Below are 22,409 nucleotides of genomic sequence, written 5' to 3'. Positions count from 1 at the left end.
GGAGAAGCTATATGATGGAAGATGTTGTAAACTAAGATGGCATCTGCATATTTAACAGTATTGTTTCAGTTCAGGCGTTTGTGTTGTTTTAATATCCGACAGTGGTGGTTTTTCGTTTTTGGTTCTCTTGTTTTTTCCATATATAAGGCGCACTGGATTATGAGGCGGACTGTCTATTTTGGAGAAAATGTAAGACTTTTATTTGCGCATTATAGTCGTGAAAATACGGTACAAGATATTTGGTATAAAACAGATGTTAAGCATACAAAAGACAGATGCTGCAAACTCAAGACAATTGTTTCGTTTATTGGTTTTAGATCTAAATTATGTATAAAAAAAACATGGAAACATTGTGTTTAGAAACTCCATCCTATAACTACATATGACAAATCTTAGTTTTTTACAAAATTTAACCATTAAATGATATCTTCTGTTTAAATATATAAGTTCTATACTTCCGCCACATGTTTTTGACATTTTCTGAACTCAATCCTCAATTGTTACGGTGCTTCTGATGACTTGATGTGTCACAAATGATTTACAAGTGCTTGTACATTTTCCAGATTTTTTTTTTGTGTGTCTGCAGGTTAAGATCGGAAAAAAAGGAAAGACAATCTTCTTTGCCTCGAGGGTTTTTGTGGGATGATGTATTTTCCCTGCATTCTATCGTCAAATGCTACTGTTGTGAGTTGTTAAATCCGGCACCCCCATTTTGCTCCAACACTATCGTTCCCTTCCGAATGAATGAGAGAAATATTTCAGCGACATCCTGCTGTTCTTGCCCCTCACAAACACATTCCATTCACTTGATGAGCCACGAGTCCTCACCCTGATTTACCCCGCACATTTGAAAGGATTCTCTGACCTACAATTCTCTTAACACCTGCCAACTGAGCAACCAAGAAGAGAAGGTTTTTACTCATTTTAAGTCTAAGAAAAGGGTGTCAGACTCGGGTTGGTTCGCAGGCCGGTTTAACATCAACTTGATTTCATGTGGGTCGGACCATTTTAGATATAATATTTAGATTTTTTTTTATAAATGGATTAAAGGAACTGGATTAAAAGCCCTGAATATTTAGTTTTTTATAGATCTAAAATAATGATTATTTTAGCATTTTTCTATATATATTTTTGGATTTTACAAAATGATTTTGAACTAGAAACAAGATAAAATATGGAATAAAAAAATAGCAATTATCTATTTAAGAGGGGACAATCTGGAAATTTAATATATATCTATACTCTTCATTTTAATTTGATCCTAAAACAGAAAGTCAGCACTCATGATTTACTTTCCTGGGCCGCACAAAATGATGCGGCGGGCCAGATTTGGCCCCCGAACCGCCACTTTGACAACTTGTGGTCTAAGAGAAACTGGACTTGGTTGTTTTTTTAGCTAGGCAATATTTATATATATATATATATATATATATATATATATATATATATATATATATATATATATATATATATATATATATATATATATATATATATATATATATATATATATATATATATATATATATATATATATATATATATATATATATATATATATATATATATATATATATATATATATATATATATATATATATATATATATATATATATATATATATATATATATATATATATATATATATATATATATATATATATATATATATATATATATATATATATATATATATATATATATATATATATATATATATATATATATATATATATATATATATATATATATATATATATATATATATATATATATATATATATATATATATATATATATTTATTTTTTTTTAAGTCTTGGTTTTGACTCACAAAAGTGTTGGTCATGATTTAATCCTGATATCAGGTAAGTCGTAGTCAAGTCTAGGTCTGAGTATACAATACAAAATAATAGAACGCAGTGACACAATACTCATTTCCCATCCAAAATGTGAGCTCGAATCATAAAATGAAAAGTAACTTTTTGTTTACACAGAACTCATCAGCATTCATCTGCGCTTGCACTAACAACAACTCGCATTAAAAGGCAAGTACAACTATTTTCCCTCACACCGTTTGTCCACAAGACCGTCCAGCGGCTTGTCACGTAAATCCAACAGGTTTGACTCCACGTAATTCATCAGAGTCGCGTTCCCAGCCGCCGCCCCGCCAGAGGTTCCTCCCGAGCGACGGCATTGAGATGATGACCATCTCGCCGCCATAAGGCTTCGCGTTCCAGCAGCAAATCCCGCACCTCTCGCTGGGCCTTCTTGGCGGCCTTACGGGCGTTCCTCAGCGAGCGCTTGACCTTGCGTACGCGGATCTTCAGCTGCTCGTTCCTGCGCTCGGTGGCGGCCAGTCGCTCCCGCAGGCGCCGGCCGCGCTCCTCTTCGTCGAACAGCGCTGCTTGCACGGAGGAACACAGCAGCTGCAAAGGGGGAAGGTGAGCAGACATGTTTCACCTTCTTTCACCATGACACACGCTAAAATACTGGAAAATACTACAGTAAAACCTTGAGATACGAACTTAATATGTTCCGGAACTGAGCTCATAGGTCAAAATCAACCTTCTTTCACCATGACATGCTAAAATACTGGAAAATATTTTAGCTACAGTAATACCTTGAGATACGAGCTTAATATGTTGCGGAATCGAGCTCGTAGGTCAATTTACTCTTATCTCAAAATCAACCTTCTTTCATCCTGACTTGCTAAAATACTGAAAAATATTTCAGCTACAGTAATTTCTTGAGATACGAGCTTAATATGTTCCGGAACCGAGCCTGTAGGTCAATTTACTCTTATCTCAAAATCAAACTTCTTTAATCATTACACACTAAAATACTGGAAAATATTTCAGCTACAGTAATACCTTGAGATACGAGCTTAATATAGTCCGGAACTGAGCTCGTAGGTCAATATACTCTTATCTCAAAATCAACGTTCTTTCACCATGACACGCTAAAACACTGGAAAATATTTCAGCTACAGTAACACCTTGAGATACAAGCTCAATATGTTCCTGAACCGATCTCGTAGGTCAATTTACTCTTATCTCAAAACCAATTTCTCCCATAGAAATGAACTAAATACAAATGAATCCATTCCCAATGTCTGAAAAAAGACCCAAATTTGCTCGTATCTCAAATTTCTCATATGTTAGGGCACTCGTATGTCAAGGTATTCCATCCCAAAGTGAAAAAAGTGGGTACAAAATGAACTGAATCCTGTCAGAAGCCAAAGCCGCCCCCGCTTTGATGATTCTGGTGTCCTCATTTTCCAGCAGAGCTCCCTGACCGTCAAGGTTGAGTGCTCTTATATCCCCATTGCATTTTTTGTGGAAGTCTTGTATGAGTTGTGCAGGCAAATCTACACGACACAGCAGGGGGGGGCCCAACTCTGGTCCTCGGGAGCAGCTATCCATTATGTTTTTGCAAGTCTCCCTCCCTCATCACCTGAATCAATGGATCAACACCTCAAAAAGCTGTCCAGAAGCCTGGTAATGATCTTAGTTAATGGATTCAGGTGTGTTGGAGACATGGAAAACAGAGTGGACAGGTACCCTTGGGGACTGGAGTTGGGGATCCCAGCAATACACATTACTGGCCCTTATTAAACTAGACCATGTTCTTATATTGTGCACCTTTTCCCATTGAGTCTAGAACTGCTCTCTGTGGGATAACCCAAAACAAACGCACATCTGTCAAAACATCCAAGGATCATCTGTATAAACACTGTTTAAAGACGACATATCCCTGAACTTGGTAGCCATTGACGGAGATAGAATGTAAGTACTTTTTTTTCTTTCTTCATTAACACATTGCTGATCAACGGTGTCCATTTCCGGTCTTTCTGGGCACCAATCCAATTTGTTTTCCATATTTCTGTCGTCCATCACATGCCAATCAAACAATCAAATCTTCAGAAAGCTGTCCAGGAGTCTGGTAATAATCCTGGTTTAAGGATTCTGCTGTGTTGGAGACATAGAAAACAGATTGGATAGGGGCAATTGGGGACTGGAGTTAGGCACCCCTATTACTGATGGTGACAGATGTCCAATTTAGTTGAACTGGAATGACTGGTTGTGGGAAGTTATTTAAGTTCAGTGCCATTGCTAGCGGCAAACAATATAACAAAAAAAAAAAATTCCAGCTACGGGGGATGAAGTAGTCAATTTGATCGGTCACTGGTCTACATAAAATGTTTATGAGTGCCATGAAACATATTTCTTGCTGGACTTTTTAATTAGTAAGCCTGTTAAATGTTAATGCGCTGATGAAGCAGTGTGGTATATTAGCTCTGGCTTTTCCATGATAATGCCTTAAAGGGATTGTAAAACAAATAATGCGTCTTTTATTCCAGTAGAAAAGACTAACTGCCCTTCTGAATTAATGGTTAGAACAGGGGTGTCAGACTCGGGTTGGGTCGCGGGCCGCTTTGACATCAACTTGATTTCATGTGGGACGGACAATTTTAGATATAATATTTAGATGTTTTTTTTATTTTTTATAAATGGATTAAAAGAACTGCAGTAAAAGCCCTGAATATTCCGTTTTTTAATAGATCTAAAACAATGTTTATTTTAGCTTTTTTAGATTTTACTAAATGATTTTTGAACTAAAAAACAAAAAAAATTGATTAAAAAATGACAATTATTGATTTAAAAGGCGGAAAATCAGAAAATGTAATATACATCTATACTCTTCATTTTAATTTGATCCTAAAACAAAAATTCGGCACTCATGATTTTCTTTCCCGGGCCACAAAAAATGACGAGGCGGGCTTGATTTGGCCCTCGGGGCGCCACTTTGACACAGGTTTGGTCAATTTGAGAGAGTTGCTGAAATTAAAGGGCCTTTGCAAAAGACCCTTTGTAAATTCCTGACCGGCGCGACCCCCACTTGAGGCATGCTAGCACTTGTCCTCTGCATGAGACTGGACGGACAAAGCCACACAGAAGCAGGAAGCTTGGCTTAGAAAATCCGCCATAAAAACAAGCCACCCTCAAGCCATTTGTCCATTTCCTTAAAAGGACTCATGAAATGTTTTGACATGACTGAATTTTGGGGTGGAAGTCATCGTAAGAATTGGACAAGGTACCTTGTTATCTTCTGCAGTGTCCCAATCAGGGCTGAAAGTGTGAAAGGGTTGGCTCCCTTGGGTGCAGTTGGAGAATTGGAAGAGGCTGGAGAAAGTGCGACGATTCTCGTTGGTGTCAGGGAAGATGGCGTCCTGGAAGTTGACGCCATGGGGAAGGATGTTGTAGTTCTCGTCCATCCTGTAGGAGGACAAATTTTGACTAAGAGAGGCTGTCAAAATGACTAATGGGGCCCAATGAGTAAAGATGGTAGTCCATGGCAGTCCCTAAACCAGACATGGGCAAACTACGGCCCGCGGGCCACATACGGCCTGTTTGTTTTTTGTGTTTTACAGCCCCTCTATCTTTTTTAAATTACATTTTATTATTTCTTAATACATTCCTTTTTATTTGGCTTTGTACTTTATACTTTAATGATGAGTGATGAGTATGTTAATACTTTGGTCCTTTTTTTCTGTTTATGTTTCATATGTACTCTTAACGGATGCACTTTTTTATATGTATCATATCTTGTGCTGACCCGGCCCATCTGTCAAATTTTTCAAGTTAATGTGGCCCCTGGGACGAAAAGTTTGCCCACTCCTTCCCTAAACCATCGCTTGCAGGTCTACCACATTATTTTACAGGATGATTTCCCAGTTTTGTTGTTTAAAAACAACAAACCGAATATATAAATAGTTGTCCATTCATTTAACTAAAATAAACCTAAAAATAATCAAGTCTTAATTGCTAAAGTTTTCATCCGCATGGCCAAAAAGTTTGGATTTAACAAGTAATGAATGTCCAAAATACATTGTGCATACCTGAGGAAGAAAAAATAAGAGTAGTTCTCCATCACCGTGTGAGATTGACATGATAGGTAACCAAGCCCGGTGAAATTAAGACGAGAGCCCGCAGGGACCTCCAGCATGCTCCCCCAGGCTTGATCGCACAGCAGTTCCACCTCAGCCGAGTACAGCAACCCTTCCTCGGCGCCCTCGTACCCGTATCCGAACCCAACTGGTAGGGAATTGTACAGACTGTCCGCCGCTCCGGGGGCCAGCGACTCCCGGTGGATGGCCAGGACCCGGGCGTACACGATGATTTCGGCCAGCTCCGATCGGCATCCCTCGCTCAGTGGCCGCCACTCAGATGGAAGTTGGCAGCCTTGCGTCAAAGTACTAAACAGTGCAACTAGAACAACTGCGGAAGCCATCGATGACCTTATTTGGACTGATGATTGGGAAAAAAGAAGCTTAAAAAAAGTTTTTGGAGGAGCTAAAACAGTGCAATGGTGAAAGTCAGCTCCGTGAAGTGGACACGCAATTTCTAAGCATCCATCACACCCGCCTCCTTTAGGTGCATCAAGGCAAGGAGCACTGGCGCTGCGTTCAAGGACACACAGAGAAATGTTTCGTATACTCCTACACTGGCTCTGAAGTCCAATGCGGATTTTCTCAATGAACTTTTCCCCAGCATTAGGACTCCCACTAAACTCATCACAGCATCAGCAACAGTGTTATACTGCTCTCTAGTGGCCATTAAATGTAAAAGCAAAAGGGGGGTGTAGATAAAGGGGCGGGGATATAAAACTGCGCAACTGTGCATGTCGTGACGAACACTAGCTTGTACGTCGTGTATATATCCAAAGTAAGGTACAGTTGGTCACCAAATGCAGTAATTGATAGATTAGTTACCCGATGACCCTTGACCACAATTACAACAGATATCCTTTTGGTGACGTCAATCACGGAAGTGGGTGATATTCAAGTTAGGTGGCATTCAGTAAAGAAGTGGGTCACATTTGTTTTCAAAATAATAGATGTTTATCTTTTCGTGACACTGTTATGCTTTACTTTGAAAGTACAAATAGGGAAATTGTACTGTTCTATTGTACGTAAAGCTAACTTAAAAACAGACCAAGACGCAAGGTTCAACAGCAAAATATTTATATCTCCCTTAAAACTGTTGTTGCTGTCTTGTTTTTCTGGATCCAACGTCGAGTTTTAGAAGGTCAGTTCTAAAAAATTGAAAGATAATTTCATGATTTGTTGTGACGCAGTTTGGATGACGAGTTTGGAAATGATTGGTACATTTTGAAGCAAAAGGGATTTTGCTTGGACCGAAACGGAAAGTAGATCGCCTTAAAAATCTTAACTATTTACCTGAGAGATTTCCTCTTCCTTAAGTGAATAGTGTATTCTATCCATATTATTAAAAACAAACGATTTAAAATCCTGGACGTTCATCAGATTTACATTTTAAATAGGTGTCCAAACTTTTTTCTCTCCCAAGGACGTTTAAGAAAATTCAATTGGGTTACAAGGCCCAAATTGTAAAATGTTGTTAAAAGGAAGACGAAACGTTAGAAAAAACATTTACTTTATCATGTGATTGCCGATTAGATCATGAGATTTCAAAATGCTTCTGTTTGTTTTCTTCTCTGCCGCATACCAAAGCATTGAGACATTCCATGCTTTGGGATTACATTGATCTAAAAAGATGAGTTCATTAACCCCATTTTGAAATTTGAAAGTGGTAGTTAAATCCAGCTTCTTGTACTTCTCTTAGGGCCATGGCATCGGGAGATGCCATAATGAACGGCGATATTTCTTGCCCGTTTGGATCTCAGGAGGACATCTTGCTTCAGATGCGTGTCCTCATCCAAGAGAACCGCAATTTAAAAGGTAAGAGTGTTCTCACTTTTGTCCTCAAACCAAACATCTTACTTCTTTCTTGTTTCCGCAGAGGCTCTCCGTCAAACCAACTTATCGATGAAAGAACGTTTCGAGGATCTAATCAAGTGGAACAAGGAGAGGCAGGAGGAGCGTCTTCTCCTGGACACCGAGTTGGAGAACAGCAGAGCTCTTATTCAAACCTTGGAGGATGAAAATAAAAGCAATAAACTGGAGGTGGCAACCATCTCGCAGGTGAGTCCATGCGTAATGGTGGGCTTGCTACGATGAACTGGTGGTCCAGCAGTGATGGCAGCTTTAAAAAGAGACTATTTTTACAGGAGGAGTCTTCCAGGAATAGCGCTGAAGTGGACGCTTTACGTGCGCAAGTTAGCCGACTGCAGGCGGAGAAGAACGACCTGGTGGCCCTCAACTCGGAGCTTCAGCTGAAAACAGACCGCAACTCTTGCAACGAGTCATTTGTCGAAGTTATTACCGTTTCGGTAAGAAAAAAATATGTTGATATTAGGGTTTTAAAATACACACTTCAACATACCTGGTCTTTTCAGAACGACGGAATTGTCGATGTAAAGGGCGAGGGCGTCAAACATCCTGACGTTAGCCAGACGCCGTCATGTGTGGACGGCGAGGAGGTGACCGTTAGCCAGCTGCTGCAATCCCTCAGGAACGAGACTCAACGAGCTGAAAGGCTCCAGGTCGAACTGCACGTCACCATTGAAAGGCAATCATCAGCACGGTTATTTATTTGTTTATTTATTTTTTGCATACTGTGGGCTCAAATGTGTGTTTTTTTTTTTGTTTTTTTTCAATAACCAAACAGGATTCGAGTAATGGAGGAGAGACAGAGTCTCAATATGACCGCCACCACACAAACCTCCCTGACCGAAGACAACAAAACTAATCCTGAGAATGACCAGGTATTTACTCATCGACCTTATTTTCACGACTATACGGCGCATCGTATTTTTAGCCGCAGTGTCAATAACGAGGGCTATTTCTGCATTTTACACACACAAAGGACGCCCCGTTTTTATAGACGCAGCCTGGCATGGCAATACAAATCATACATGCTACACCCACATGCTAAAAACACATTTTTAAAAAGGCAACAGATGCAATACTGAGTTCGGTTGTACTTTATTTAGCCATTTTACAATGTACTCCCGTCATCATCACACACCAATCCATCAAAAGTCCTAATTTTCTGTGTCCAAATTGAACAATTGTCCATTGAAAAAGCTGAGGTTAATATGTTCGTCCAGGTGGCCACAATCCATTCGAAAATAGTAGCTAGTGTGACTTTTCCAATGCTGCTTTCCATGTGTTGTCATGCTGTGTTGATGTATACAGGCCACAATCCATTGGGTGTATTGACAAAATAACTATATATCCCAGAAATCACTGCACAGTACTTTTTCTACGGCAAAATAGTAGACAGTGAACCCTATCGACTAATTAATTTTATTTTATCATGATAACAATTTTAGTATTGGATTATAAGGCGCCCTGTCTATTTTGGAGAAAATTTAAGATTTGTGTCCCTTATAGTCATGAAAATACGGTACTCACTTCTCGAATCATTCTGATTATGAAACATTCTAGGTGGCATCCGAGTTCATCAAATCCCAGATGAAAATGCTGTTCAAAGAGCTCCAGCAGGCTCAGAAAAAGCTGGATGAAGCAGAAGGCATGAAGAAGAACCTGCAAGACCGGTTAGTAGCCAAATATTTTTGATGACATCCCTTTTACAGATCGCGCTGTAATATTTTAACTTGGGCTTAACTAGATGTCGTGAAATGGAGCACGATACGACAATTTTGAAGGCCGAGCTGGTGGATCGAGAGGTGGTCAAAACGGAGAACGAAAAGCTAAAGCTTCAACTGGAAAGCATGCAGACGCAGAGTTTAATGCTGCAGAAGAAAGCAGGAGCCGATAGGTGAGTTAAATGTAGTCCAAACAGCATTCAGGAGATATGGCAAACTTTTCTTCCCTTTTAGGATTGATTACACTCAGCTGAAGGACGCCTACACTAAATTGTTCGAGGACTACAATGAGCTCAAAGAGGAGGGAGGAAGGAGAGAGGTATTCAAATTGTCTATGGAAGAACACATTGAAGGGTTGAAAATACATCATTATTGTGCTACAGGCTCACTTGGTGAACAAAGAGGTGGTGGATGATCTTCAAGGGCAGCTGAGCGCTGCCGAGCAAGCCTTGGTGGTCAAACAGGAGTGCATCGACAACTTGAAGCAGGAGATGTTCGCTAAGGAGAAGGAGCTGGAGACCATATCTGTCTTCAAGGCACAGGTTGGCATGAGTACAATCAGTCTTGTGAAATTTGTTTTTTTTATTACAGAAGTGGTTTTAAAACTGGATTTTTTTTTGGGAAGTAGAAGCATATTTTACATTGAATTAGGTTAATACCGTCCACGATCTTTAATATTGCACCCAAATCCTCTACAAAAAAATGATAAAAGTACAGTGTTCCCTCGCTACTTCGCGGTTCAGCTACCGCGGACTCAGAGCTTCGCAGACTTTTTGGGGGAAAAAAATACAAATATTACATTGAAACAACATATTTTACAGGTTTTTTTTGTTATAACATGAATTTCTATCTCTCTACCCGTATTCTACATGGTGTACTGTATACAGGGGGGTAAAAAACATTTTAAAAAAAATATAATTAAATTCAGATTAAGCATTTTTGAAGGGGAATCCCTACTTTGCAGAAATTCACTTATCGCGGGTGGTCCCAGTCCCCATTAACCGCAATAACCGAGGGAACACTGTATACCCATTTTGTATGAGTATGTATGCCAAAAGGAAAGTGTATATAGGAAAATTCTGTATTAAGTAATGAAAATGCATAGGAAAAGAAAAGACATTTTCTAGTGGGGTGGAACTGTGAATGGCAGACACGTAAACATAAGTAAACACAGCTTAAAAACTTTAAATTTAGTTCCGCATATTCCAAAAAAAAAACCCAAAAATAATGTGTATTTTACAATTTTACATCAATTCAATCCATTTTGACTCCAGGTCACAACGGATGGTCAATGGCTGATATTGAGTTAAACTATGGAGGGGATAATTGAGCAGACATACAAAGAAAGGAAAAAAACATTAGTTGTTTATGCAAATTCTAACAAAGAAATTGATCTCTGCAGGCCGAGGTCTACATGTCGGATTTCTACGCCGAGCGAGAGGCGAGAGAAAAACTGCATGAGGAACGTGAGCGTCTGTCTGTTCAGCTGGAGTACGTGAGCCAGAAAAACACCTATCTGCAAGAGATGTTGAACTCCAGAAGCCGGTATGCCAAAGAAATAAAAAAATAATAATATGTCAACACTATACTGCATCCGTTTTAATGTCATTTACTCACTTTCACTACAGAGAATCATTAAGTGACATGCAAAGACGCCACATGACCAATCCAACTCCAACTTTGCTGGCGCGAGGTATGTTGTTTTTGTTGTTGTTCTCGTAGGGTTCAGTTTCATGTTTGACGCTCAACTGTTTTGTCTGGCAGGAACCGAGTGGCAACAAAACGTCTGTCCAAAGTGCGACAAAGTATTGCCGGATTTGGACTCGCTACAGATTCACATTATAAAGTGCATTGAGTAGCAATTTTGATGTTATTAGCCCTATTTGCACTTTAAACTTTAGTCTTCCTCTGGGTGTACTTTCTCAAACTATGAGACAAAAAGTCTTCACGTTTTGTCTACTTTTTGGTTTATATGCAAGATTTAAAAGTTTATGTTATGTTGCCAGTGTTTTACTGAACTAAGATACTTTGAATCTGTTTGTATTATCAGATGTTTTTTTTTTTGAAAGCTCATGGGTTAGGGTCAACTTATTCATCCACTACACTACTACTACTAAGAAATGTAACCTGACTATTTTGTTTTACTAATGATGACTCAATAAATGTATGCAAGATGTGACATTTAGGATGCATGAGAAGGCCTAAGTGCGTTAATCGTGTTATTCTAGTTACAACGACAAAATAGACCTTTGTGTTTGGTACAATGGTTGTTTTATTATTCAAAAGCAAACAAAAAAATTCTCATAAAACGGGCTCATCTAATACCCAAAATGAAGTTAAGGGAATGTGTGCAATAAGGTGGCCATTCAATATATTGGTATCTTGGAAAATCTCCTCTGGATCTTCACTTCTCCAGCAGTATCTTTTTTACTCTGTTTTACCAAACTGTCACATTGTTTTTTTCAGTCACAGCGTAACCTGGCAACCAGCAGATGTGCCAAAATGTGATTTTTGCCTTTACGTTCTTGTGTGATTTCCATCCTTGTGGAAGTCCTGCAGAAAATCCTGCCAGGTGATGACACCAAGAAGTAGGTCATAAATACAAGATTTAAGTGAATTTACATCCTCATTAATGCCAGTTGAAGGAAATCAATACATAATCAAGTAAGAATTTTCTGATTGCATGTTTACAATAATATAAATACGTGTCTTTCTTTTCATCAATTTTACCTATAGTCCGTCTTGGACACTCCTTTATATTAGCAATGTTTATTTAAATAACAAGGATCTAGACAAGAGTGATTCTCTTCAGGACCTCCGGCACGCCCACCTTTCGTGCGGAAATGTATTCATTTTCAACACCGCTTGCCTGATTCGAAGCCAGGCGAATGAATCACTATATAATCAGGTGGCTATATTTGAGAAGAAAAAAAAACATCAAAAGTTTTATTTCCGAGCAATAATTTTTTTTACCCTAGACATTTTTTTATTTTAATTTTGTATTACATTTTTGTCTTTTAATTCAGGAATATCATTGGTCGCCTCAAATCTTTTGACAACACAGCCGGGTCCTTCGTTAGCGCCAGTTTGGATTTCGCTCTCGTTTGGGCTGTAAATATTTTTTTGTAAATGAGGAAAAAACACATTTTCTCCGTTCTCAACCAAATAGTTCAACATTTCAAATAGAAGGACGTTTTCTCATCAACCATTTAAGACACGCGATCTGCCAATTAATCCAATCAATTTGTCCCTTTGTTTGGTAAGTTTGCTGTCTTGACTCAGAGAAATAAAGTAGTACTATTTTCGCCTATGTTTAATGTACAGGATCTAATTACAAAATAGCTTATGCTGTGTTTCGCTCATATTAGATAATTTCTTGTAGATCGGCTGCTGTTTTTGAGGGCGCTCGTCTAATAATGGAAAGTAAGTAGTACAAATCCAAATGGAATGGAGGTATCGGGCCGTTTATGAAACCTCGAAGCGACGAAAATGAAAAATCAATGTTGTATTCTTTGTTGAGGTGACGATGATCTGGAGATCCTGACAGCCTTAATGCGTGAAAATGAGAAAGAACATGAAGGTGGTTTGGATGACCTGTTTGACAATGAAGACGAGGAAGACTACAATGAAGGCGGGCAACGCGTGGATGAGATGTCAGAGCTCTTTGGCGATATCGATGATCTTGAAAAAGAACAAGTCAATGAATCTCCTAAAAACAAAGCAAGTGAGAGTCATAACAGGTCACAGGAACAGCTACAAGGTTTGTATCCATGTCATTTCTCATTGGAAACACCACAAGATTTTCAGATCTTTTATTATTGTTGCCTCCTTTATCATTTTTAGATGAGTTGCGGCAAATGCAGGAAAAAATGAGAGCTTTGCAGAAGCAGCTAGAAGCCAGCCAAAGAACTTCCTCGGTAAAAGCTTCAGCGAGTTCGTCCACTTTGACATCACCGTCAACCCAATATTCAGCTGCTCTTGTACCGAAAATAAAGAGTCCATCAGATTGTGATCAAATGACATCACACAATCCAGTTAAAGGAGAAAGCCAAACAATCCAAGAGTCCGCCAATTTTATCTCTGAGTTAAGCAACGCTGATTCTTTTAAACGCAAAGCAATAATGGCCCACCAAAACAAACCTAGCACTTCACCAGGTAATCTGATCAAAAGATTGAATATGATACTATTTGTGCAATTGATTTTTCTGATAATTATTATTATATTTTTTAAATATCAGAATCTAGACTACCTTTAGTGGAGATTAAGATGGGAAGCTCCTTCTTGCCTTTGCAAAGCGCGAGCAAAGCAGCCACTCCAAAACGCCCGTCCACAACCTTCAACAGCATAGCTCGCCCAACTTCTTCAGCCGAGCCCCCTAAACTGGACTCTCTTCCCAAAGATGTCGCTATGGAAAAATACTCTGGATTGCGACTCAGGTCAGCAGTTTTTTTTCTTAGGAAATCTCCCTTTGCTTTGCACTATCAAAATGAATCGATTGCCTTGTGTTAGTTTCATCAATAATGATACTTTAATATAATTATAAAAGAAATACCGGGGGACATCTGATTAATAATATATATTTAATAAATTTGGCATCTCTGATGATTATCTTGCAAGAGAGAATTCATTCTGACATCGTCCTCGTCACAAATGAATGGGAATTTTTCCTGCCCATTTTAGGCCATAAATCAAAACAATTACAAGGTTATTGATTAATCCAATTGCATAAGGAAAAACAACACCTGTAACAATCCTCACATATCAGGTATTCAATAATAACAATTAAGGTCGGAACTCGAAAAACAACTCCATTGGAAATTAAACAAACAAGCCTCCATTCGGCAAAACAATTCCATAATCAAGCGGAAATAGTGTCACAATTTACGACAATATGCGAGTAATCACAAAGGTTGTTGGATAGCGATCACGCTGCATCAGCAATTTCTTAAGCGTCCTTCTAGGTTTGCATTCTGGGGTAAAGGTCTGTCCTATATTCCAGTGAAGGAGGACTCGGTGACATGTTACCATCCCGAGCTTGCTCCAGACAAATTGAAGAAGCTCTCTTACAAAAATGATTAAATGCACACATATATATATATATATATAATAGTATTATAGAATAACTCCAACACTGTCAATTGACGACTGAACATTCAAATTAGTGTTCTTCCTCCTTTTCAGAAAGCCACGTGTGTCATCCAGTGAAATGGACCGCAAAATGGCCGGCAGGCGCCTAATCCGTCTATCGCAGGTGCCGGAGCGCCTACAGAGGGAGAAGCTGGAGGACAACGACTGGGTGACATTTGGTGTGCTGGTCCACAAAGCAACGCCGCAAAGCAGCAATAGTGTAAGCAACTTGCAATTTCCCCAGACGAGAATCAAAAATGAATGAAAAAACATGACTGCCATCTCAGGGGAAAACATTTAGCGTCTGGAAGATGAACGACCTTCACAACCTGGACGTGTTTGTGTCGCTTTTGCTGTTCGGCGAGGTCCACAAGGAGCACTGGAAAACTGAACCTGGTATCGTCATCGGACTGCTCAACCCCAACACCATGAAACAAAAAGACGGCTATGACGGGGTGAGCAAAAAAAAAAACAAAACAAAAAAAACATGAAAGACAGCGTTGGAATAGTAATCCTAGCTACTAGTTAGCTACTATTTGCCTGGCTGCGTCTATAAAAACGGTGTGTCCTTTGTGTGTGTAAAATACAGAAATAGTACTCATTACTGACACCGCGGCTAAAAATACAATGCGCCGTATAGTCGTGAAAATACGGTGCACTTAAACACAACTTTTGTATATCATTCAGAAAAAAAGGATCTAAATTGACCAAAGAACATTCCTATCAATTTATTTTTGACAGATTTTGAATCGATGTTAGAATTGTGTGACATACTATTTCCATGTATTGTAGATTTATAGTTTCCACCCTTAAATGTTAATGTGTGCAGGTTAGCTTGACAGTGGATCACCCGCAGAAATTGTTGCTCATGGGCGAGGCTCAAGATTACGGCAAGTGCAAAGCCATGAAGAAGAACGGAGAGCCCTGCTCTCAGCTTGTAAACATGGTAAGAAATGAGCAAATATTTTACAAAAAAAATGAAAACCTGCAGGCATTTTTGTCACTAATGGTGTGCCCTCCTCTTCCCAGTTTGAGTGCGATTACTGCCAGTATCACGTCAAAGCGCAGTACAAGATGATGAGCTCCAAGCGATCTGAACTGCAGTCGGCGTTTTCTGGAAAAGCGCCCAATAAAATGAAAGGAGTCAGCCTCCGGGATCGCATCTGTCAGAACGGCTTCCACTACGGCGGCGTTTCGTCGGCAGCCTGCGCGGAATCACTGTGAGCCTTCAAACATAACATCTGAGCGAACTTGTTTCTCTTCCTTATTTCACGTGCATACAATCTGCAGATCAAAAGCCAAAAAACCAGGACAGACCACTCTGGACAAGCTCTTTGTAAGAGGTTCCGCTAGGCACATTCTGGAGGCCAAAATGCTGGGTGAGACTGACTTAGCCCACGTTTCACGCTCAAAAGCCACTTTAACAAATGCCTTTTTGTTTTGTAGCCATGAAGTCTGGCCAAGTTTCCAATTGTTCAAATGAATTCAAGAGTTTGATGTCAACGCCGTCGCCAGGGGCTCTACAGCTCAAAAAGCACTTGACACAGGGGAATATGGCGGGTAGGTAACCAATGTTCCTTCTAATTTTTTCGTTGGTCTGGGCAGAAAGACAACCTCCCTGAGCGCACTGAGTACCAGTGTGAGTGACATCATCATTGCTCGTTATGGGCACACTAGTATTACACCTGCCATAAGCAGGTGCATGTCAAGGTTCCCTCTAATTTTTCATGTAAAACATGCTGTAAAACACGAAAAACATAAAAGTGGACAGAGCTACTGCCACTGGCTGCCGCGTAAACGGCGCCATCATGGGAAAAGTGGTAAAAAAACAAGTTTGGATTTTATTTACTGCGCGCCATATGATTGCTGCTGCGCAGAGAAGACGAAGAGGGAACATTGTAGGTAACCCAGACAAATATATATGATGCAAACTTGTTGGCTCACTTGCCTTTTTTTTTGTCTTCAACAGTCTCCAAAGGGTCTGAAGGATCTACTGTTCAGTCCATCACTGCTTCCGACCTTTTAAAGCAACAAAAACAAAAGCACAGGGAATTGCTGATGAACCGCCGACGTCAGGATGGTGGGACTCCTAAGTTGACATCCCCAAAAGCGGCCCCCGTCGTCCCCAAGACCGCCAGCGGTGGTCCAGCCACGCCGCAAACACCTATGCTAGGCAGAGGCCTGACAAAAGGCGAGGATGTACTTTTCTTTGACGCCAGCCCGTCTTCAAAGCCGATCGTCTCGGCCGCCAAGATGGCTGCTCTCAAGAAACTGAGAGCGAAGGGGATGGCGCTAGCAAAGGAGGACCCCAATGCCGTGAAGAGGAAGAGGACTAGCAGCAGCGAGATCAGCGCACGGGTGGACAAGAATCTCATGTCGCCTGAAGGTACGGAGAGTAAATGATGTTGGAATAGCGTTGGAATGAGTTTTTCAATGTTTTTTCTTTTCTTCTTAGAATGTGAGGAGGCTGATTTGGAGCCAGCCGAGAAAAGAAGGCGAGATGAGCTCAGCTTCATTCAGACTGAAGCATTTCAAAACATCCTCAACGCCAAATCCATCCATGGAGCCGCTATACAGGCGGTATGGCATGCACAAAACACCTCAGATTTAAAAATAATATATATTTCATTAGCTAGTGTCCAAACTAGGGATGTTAACAAGATAAAGATTAAATATTTCAATATAACCTCTCCCAGTCAAAATGGATCTGACGTCTGTCGCCGTCAATGAGTTCCAAATATGTCCTAACTTGAATATTTAATTTGATTGTCCCTTGCAGGCTGAATATCAGATACAGGAAGACTACTTTAATGTGTTAGTGAAGAAGGAGCAGATGGAGGAGAAAATGAGAGGAGTCAGAGAGATGAAGTGCCGTGCTGTTTCCTGTAAAAAGGTTACTTTTGCTTACCTTTTATGACCATCTATGCCCCAATGAAGAAAAAAACAACTACTTCTTTTTATTTTAGTGTAAGTACACTTACTTCAAAGCTGCAGACCGCTGTGTGGGGGAGAATCATCCACTCCACTGGCACGATGCCGTCAAACGTTTCTTTAAGTGTCCTTGCGGACAAAGAGCCATTGCACTTGACAGATTGCCGCACAAACACTGCAGGTATTTCAAAATGTCAAAGTTGAACCTTTAGTTTTCTATGCCAGTACAAATACTGATTTTGATTTATTCCTCTTTACAGTAATTGCGGTATGTTTAAATGGCAACGTGATGGAATGCTCAAGGTAAGTTTTCCTGTTTAAAAAATAATTATTAAAGTATGGTGGTCAAGATGTGTCAGGAGAACTGCATGATGCAAAACAAAATAATATGAATCCAATAATTTCTTCTTGATATTATAAACCGCAGGTGTCAAAGTGGCGGCCCGAGGGCCAAATCTGGCCCGCCATATGATTTTGTGCGGCCCGAGAAAGTAAATCATGAGTGCTGACTTTCTGTTTTAGGATCAAATTCAAATGAAGTATAGATGTATATTACAATTCCTGATTTTTTTCCCCCTTTTAAATCAATAATTGTCATTTTTTAAATCCCATTTTGCTGTTTTTAGCTCAAAAGTCAATTTGTAATGTCTAAAAATATTTTTAAATAAAGCTAAAATAAACAGTTTTAGATTTATAAAAACTGTATATTCAGGGATTTTAATCTAGTTCTTTTAATCAATTTATTTAAAAAAAATGTTAATATTATATCTAAAATTGTCCGGCCCACATGAAATTTGAGTTGACGCTAAACCAACCCGAGTCTGACAACCTTGTTATAAACTGTAAGACTGATGATTGAATTCAATGGAAAAGTAGCTTTATTATTTTGATTTGTTGTGTGTGCGAACACAAGGATGAAATATGTTGTTCTTCTCATCTGTCCATACTAGGAGAAAGCTGGACCAAAAATTGGCGCAGAGCTTCTGAAACCTCGAGGGGAGGAGCATGGAAGATTCCTAACCAGTCTTAAGTAGAACCCATTTTTGTTAGAGTTACTTCTTTTAAATTGGATTTTATTGCTTAACTTTTAATGCTTAACTCTAAATGGCACCATACCTGACATTTGCAAGGAATTAAAGTAATGACAAGTCATTTGTCATTGTTTCCTCTCATATTACTCTCCTTATCTAACTAGTTCATATTTCTTTGAATATTGTCTTGGCTAGTCCACATCAACAAAAAGAAATACCCCAATGCATTCAATTGTATTCATCTTTTACCTTTCAAAAACTGCAAAGTTAATCAATTTACATCTCTAAAGGTACTGTATTTCTGCACTATAAGATGCAACTAAAAGACTTACATTTTCTCAAAAGCTGGCAGTATGCGTTATAATATGATATGCCTTTTATAAATGGATCAATATTGGTTAATAATTGTGTAAAACTCCATTTTAGCACAGCTCCATCTAGTAACACAACTGCTAACCACTACTAGTAAACCACCTTGACTACTACCACCACCACTTCTTCTACTACTACTACTACTACTACTACTACTACTACTACTACTACTACGGCATTTTATAATCCGGTGCGGTTTATATGTATTTGAAACAAATTTTAAAATGGATTATTCATTGAATGTGCGCCTTATAGTGCAGAAAATACGATGCATGAAATGTGATGATCTCATTAAAAAAAAACATTTAAATCCTCTCCAGGTGTTGGGGCTTACGCCAACCTTGAAGTCTGAAGTGGTTTCCACTTTTTTATTGGACAACATCAGCACACAGTTTTTGGCATTTCTCCTTCGTCTTTTCCACTCTGGAAATGATTTCAGCTTAAATGACTTACGCAGCAAAACCTCTTCTTTTGCTAATATTCCATCCCTCCCACCCCTGATTCCATCTGAATACTCCAAATTCCAGACAGTACTGTGGTGTGTTAAACACATTAACGGCACAAACTGTCCAGGAAACTCATCTTTGTTTGACCCGCCAATTCATAAAAGACAAGTAAAAGTACCTTTCCTCAAAAAAACAAAAAAAAAGCCCATAACAATGTAAAGATTTAACTAGATGCCGCCAGCTAAGTGTAACCTTTTATGAAGCTTGCATGGAAAAAGCAATTAAACAAGCTTGGTTTATTTAATGTTAAACTTCTTTATTGAAAGTGCTCAATGTAATATTTAATTTTTATTTTTTTTAAACAGAACAACATTTTTACCTTGAGCGCTTACATGGATTGCGCTCAGTGAGACCAGTAAAATCGAGGATAACGTCCGTCGTAATTATACTCCCTCACTTGCTCGTATTTCTCACTTGTTCTTTCCCTTTGCTCTGTTTAAAAGGGAAAATATTGAAATTGGTCATATTATGTGCTGTGGTATTTAGTATAGGATCTGCCAGTCACAGGTTCAGGGTTTACCGGTTCGATCTTCTTCAGCGTAGTGTTCATATTCGTTGCGTTGTTCCTCGTTGTACTCCCTTCGCCGCTCCGTGTTTGCCCGATGCACCCTTTGCTCCGCTGGAAACAAACTGGAATTAATACCGTTAAAGGAGAAGAGCGCTCCACGCTATCCTGTGACTCCTGCAGCAATAATACCTGATTGACTTAACAGCCACCCCTGATATTTTCATCCATACATTCTATAGTTTTCCTCCGACTCACCTATTTGCTCGTAGTATCTAACGGAGCGGCGGTTGCGCCGTTTGAAAAAGTTGGAGGCATCCGCTCCTGGCATGAACACCGGCCGTGCAGATTCTAAAGGTCAAAGTTCAAGAACTCAGCAAGAATGGTGAGTTATGATATTTTGAGATTATTACCTTTGACTTCTGCTTGTTTAGAGTCGTCCGCACTTTCACTGACACATGAAACTAAGACGGAAATGTTTACAAATACCTCGCAAAAAAAGAACTACCTTGAATATGCAAATGGCGTCTACTCAGTGACACAAAATTGACTTACGTGCAAGGATGAGGAGGGTGATGAAGCAAGGCAAAAGCAAAATTGGACTCCGAGACATCTTGATGAGCTGTCATAGACTCAACTTAACTGTAAGTACTTTGTTTGATTCTGATGGGTGATGTGTAGAGAAAAGTAAGAAGGGTAAGTGAGGGAAAGAAAGTGGGTGGAGAGTTGTATTGAGGAGTGCCTAAAATCTATCAGACTGGATGCATTTCTTCCATTTTTTTGAATTTTTTATTCAAACACTGTTAAAACAGTATACATTCAAGTGTTGCCGTTTAATCAAAATATTTCAAGTCCTCCATTTCCCCAGTCTTTTTTTCTAGAATCAACATATATGCCAATTTTTCAACCTGTATGCATAGAATTGCCTTTTTGTGCAAATTATTGTAATATAAGAGCCATCTAAATATGACACTAATGACATTTAAACAGTGGCGGTCCGTGCATTTCCTAGTGACGCCTTCAGCAAAAACTATTTTATGGCTATAAAACCTCTGCAGCTACAGATTGTGACAAAAAATCATCAATAACAACCGCATACAATTGAAATATTATTCAGTAGTATAGCCATATTTTACTCACCAAAAATCCTTTTCACCTGTACACACCTGTACTCCTTTTCTATCGCCACAACAATATATTTACTTGTGCAGCCCACTCCAGATACAGCTTGGTAGCTCTGGCTAGTCCACCTATAACTAGCCAATCATAGTTGGTGAAAGTGATGACGTATCCCTACGCCTGCGAGAAGGCCTGGGTGTTACCAAATTGAATTCTGATTGGTTAAAGCAACAATCTTATCGACACTTGTTTAATGCAGCAGAGCCTGCAGAACTGATTGTGAAGGCCTTGAGGCAGATTTATGACCCTGGCAACAAATAATGGCTGAAATGTGATTGGTTAGATGCTTAAATATGAAAACACATATCTGGAAGCAGTGCAACAAGGGCGAAAGGCAATGAAAGGAAGCTAACAGACAATTTGGAATTATTTCATAAGTATTCATGATAATGTGAACATGTCCTATCCTTTTTTTCATAGTCGACTTCTTTGTCCTTTGACCAGTCGGCCCCGAAACGCCCATGTGTCCTGCAGGAGGAGGCACATAAAAACATTTTGAAAATAGGATTTTAAGCACTACTGTATGCTATTCAATAATGTCGATTTACCTGGAAGGTGATGTTGGTAGCATTAGGGTACTTCCTGGATGCAATCTCCTTCACCTCCCTCTCAATATTTTCCTGTGTAGTTCCCTTTACGTCGATGTAATAGCAATTCGAGCTAGCGTAATGGCAAGAGATGGCCTGGAAAGATGGGAAGACGTAAATTATGTTAATGAACTTGAAGGAAAACATTTGACTAGAGCAGCACCTTGCGAAATCCTTGCGTCTGGTTAATTCCAGAACCGTGGATCAACAATGGGTGGAAGAAGACGGTGTCGCCCTTTTCCATCTCTAGGTGTACTCTGGGATGTTCTGGGTTGTAGTCACGAACGCCGTGATACATTTTGTTGACACCACCCTGGAAATGTGTTAGATTAGAATAAGGGTGTCAGAATTGGGTTGGTTCGTTGGCCGCTTTAATGTCAACTCAATTTCACATGGGCCGGGCCATATTAGATATAATATTTAGATTTTTTTTTTAATAAATGGATTAAAGGAACTGAATTAATAGCCCGAAATATATTTTTTTATTGGTAATTTGAGCTTTTTTACTTGAGTAAGAGAACATCATTTATTTAATAATTGGTTTTCATTTCAAAAGGAAAACATTTTTTATTGTGTTCCATATTAAAGTGGAAAACAGAAAATATTTTTATATATTTTAAGATTTTGCAAGATG

At 39.1% G+C, this 22,409-nt stretch overlaps 5 protein-coding genes across 5 annotated transcripts in view; 2 read left to right on the top strand and 3 right to left on the bottom strand.

Annotated features, from left to right (window-relative positions):
- Positions 1 to 1,791: 1,791 nt before the first annotated feature.
- On the bottom strand, positions 1,792 to 6,819 carry ccdc3a (coiled-coil domain containing 3a). The gene is made up of 3 exons (XM_077709517.1): positions 5,902 to 6,819; positions 5,101 to 5,278; positions 1,792 to 2,428 (listed from the first exon to the last, which is right to left on the bottom strand). Exons 1-3 carry the CDS (start codon positions 6,291 to 6,293, stop codon positions 2,141 to 2,143), a joined length of 858 nt encoding a protein of 285 aa, XP_077565643.1. The 5' UTR covers positions 6,294 to 6,819; the 3' UTR covers positions 1,792 to 2,140.
- optn (optineurin) lies at positions 6,768 to 11,715 on the top strand. Its single transcript, XM_077709518.1, has 13 exons — positions 6,768 to 7,090; positions 7,649 to 7,764; positions 7,826 to 8,007; positions 8,094 to 8,255; positions 8,322 to 8,494; positions 8,594 to 8,690; positions 9,376 to 9,485; positions 9,560 to 9,709; positions 9,771 to 9,855; positions 9,920 to 10,078; positions 10,939 to 11,081; positions 11,165 to 11,229; positions 11,301 to 11,715. Exons 2-13 carry the CDS (start codon positions 7,653 to 7,655, stop codon positions 11,393 to 11,395), a joined length of 1,533 nt encoding a protein of 510 aa, XP_077565644.1. The 5' UTR covers positions 6,768 to 7,090; positions 7,649 to 7,652; the 3' UTR covers positions 11,396 to 11,715.
- Positions 11,716 to 12,353: 638 nt separating this feature from the next.
- On the top strand, positions 12,354 to 18,772 carry mcm10 (minichromosome maintenance 10 replication initiation factor). Its single transcript, XM_077710097.1, has 18 exons — positions 12,354 to 12,444; positions 12,563 to 12,795; positions 12,919 to 12,959; positions 13,057 to 13,296; positions 13,380 to 13,691; positions 13,775 to 13,973; positions 14,719 to 14,884; positions 14,952 to 15,119; positions 15,494 to 15,610; positions 15,694 to 15,884; positions 15,955 to 16,043; positions 16,111 to 16,224; positions 16,634 to 17,050; positions 17,120 to 17,244; positions 17,444 to 17,557; positions 17,631 to 17,776; positions 17,856 to 17,898; positions 18,546 to 18,772. The coding sequence occupies exons 3-18, from the start codon at positions 12,953 to 12,955 to the stop codon at positions 18,627 to 18,629; spliced, it is 2,532 nt and encodes an 843-aa protein (XP_077566223.1). The 5' UTR covers positions 12,354 to 12,444; positions 12,563 to 12,795; positions 12,919 to 12,952; the 3' UTR covers positions 18,630 to 18,772.
- A 967-nt stretch (positions 18,773 to 19,739) lies between these two features.
- Positions 19,740 to 20,697, bottom strand: ucmaa (upper zone of growth plate and cartilage matrix associated a). The gene is made up of 5 exons (XM_077709901.1): positions 20,565 to 20,697; positions 20,423 to 20,473; positions 20,268 to 20,360; positions 20,025 to 20,123; positions 19,740 to 19,936 (listed from the first exon to the last, which is right to left on the bottom strand). The coding sequence occupies exons 1-5, from the start codon at positions 20,620 to 20,622 to the stop codon at positions 19,848 to 19,850; spliced, it is 390 nt and encodes a 129-aa protein (XP_077566027.1). The 5' UTR covers positions 20,623 to 20,697; the 3' UTR covers positions 19,740 to 19,847.
- Positions 20,698 to 20,902: 205 nt separating this feature from the next.
- Positions 20,903 to 22,409, bottom strand: part of phyh (phytanoyl-CoA 2-hydroxylase) — a 3,536-nt gene continuing 2,029 nt past the window's right edge. Inside the window, exons 7-9 of the mRNA XM_077709520.1 lie at positions 21,939 to 22,088; positions 21,737 to 21,871; positions 20,903 to 21,656 (exon numbers count right to left, since the gene is read on the bottom strand). Coding sequence (XP_077565646.1) covers positions 21,603 to 21,656; positions 21,737 to 21,871; positions 21,939 to 22,088 — 339 coding nt within the window. The 3' untranslated portion in view covers positions 20,903 to 21,602. The remainder of the gene's footprint in view (positions 21,657 to 21,736; positions 21,872 to 21,938; positions 22,089 to 22,409) is intronic.

This window comes from Stigmatopora nigra, chromosome 23, assembly GCF_051989575.1.
Source record: "Stigmatopora nigra isolate UIUO_SnigA chromosome 23, RoL_Snig_1.1, whole genome shotgun sequence".
Classification (NCBI taxonomy): domain Eukaryota; kingdom Metazoa; phylum Chordata; class Actinopteri; order Syngnathiformes; family Syngnathidae; genus Stigmatopora; species Stigmatopora nigra.
Note: the sequence above shows the minus strand (reverse complement) of the source record. Positions and strands in the feature narration are given on the sequence as shown.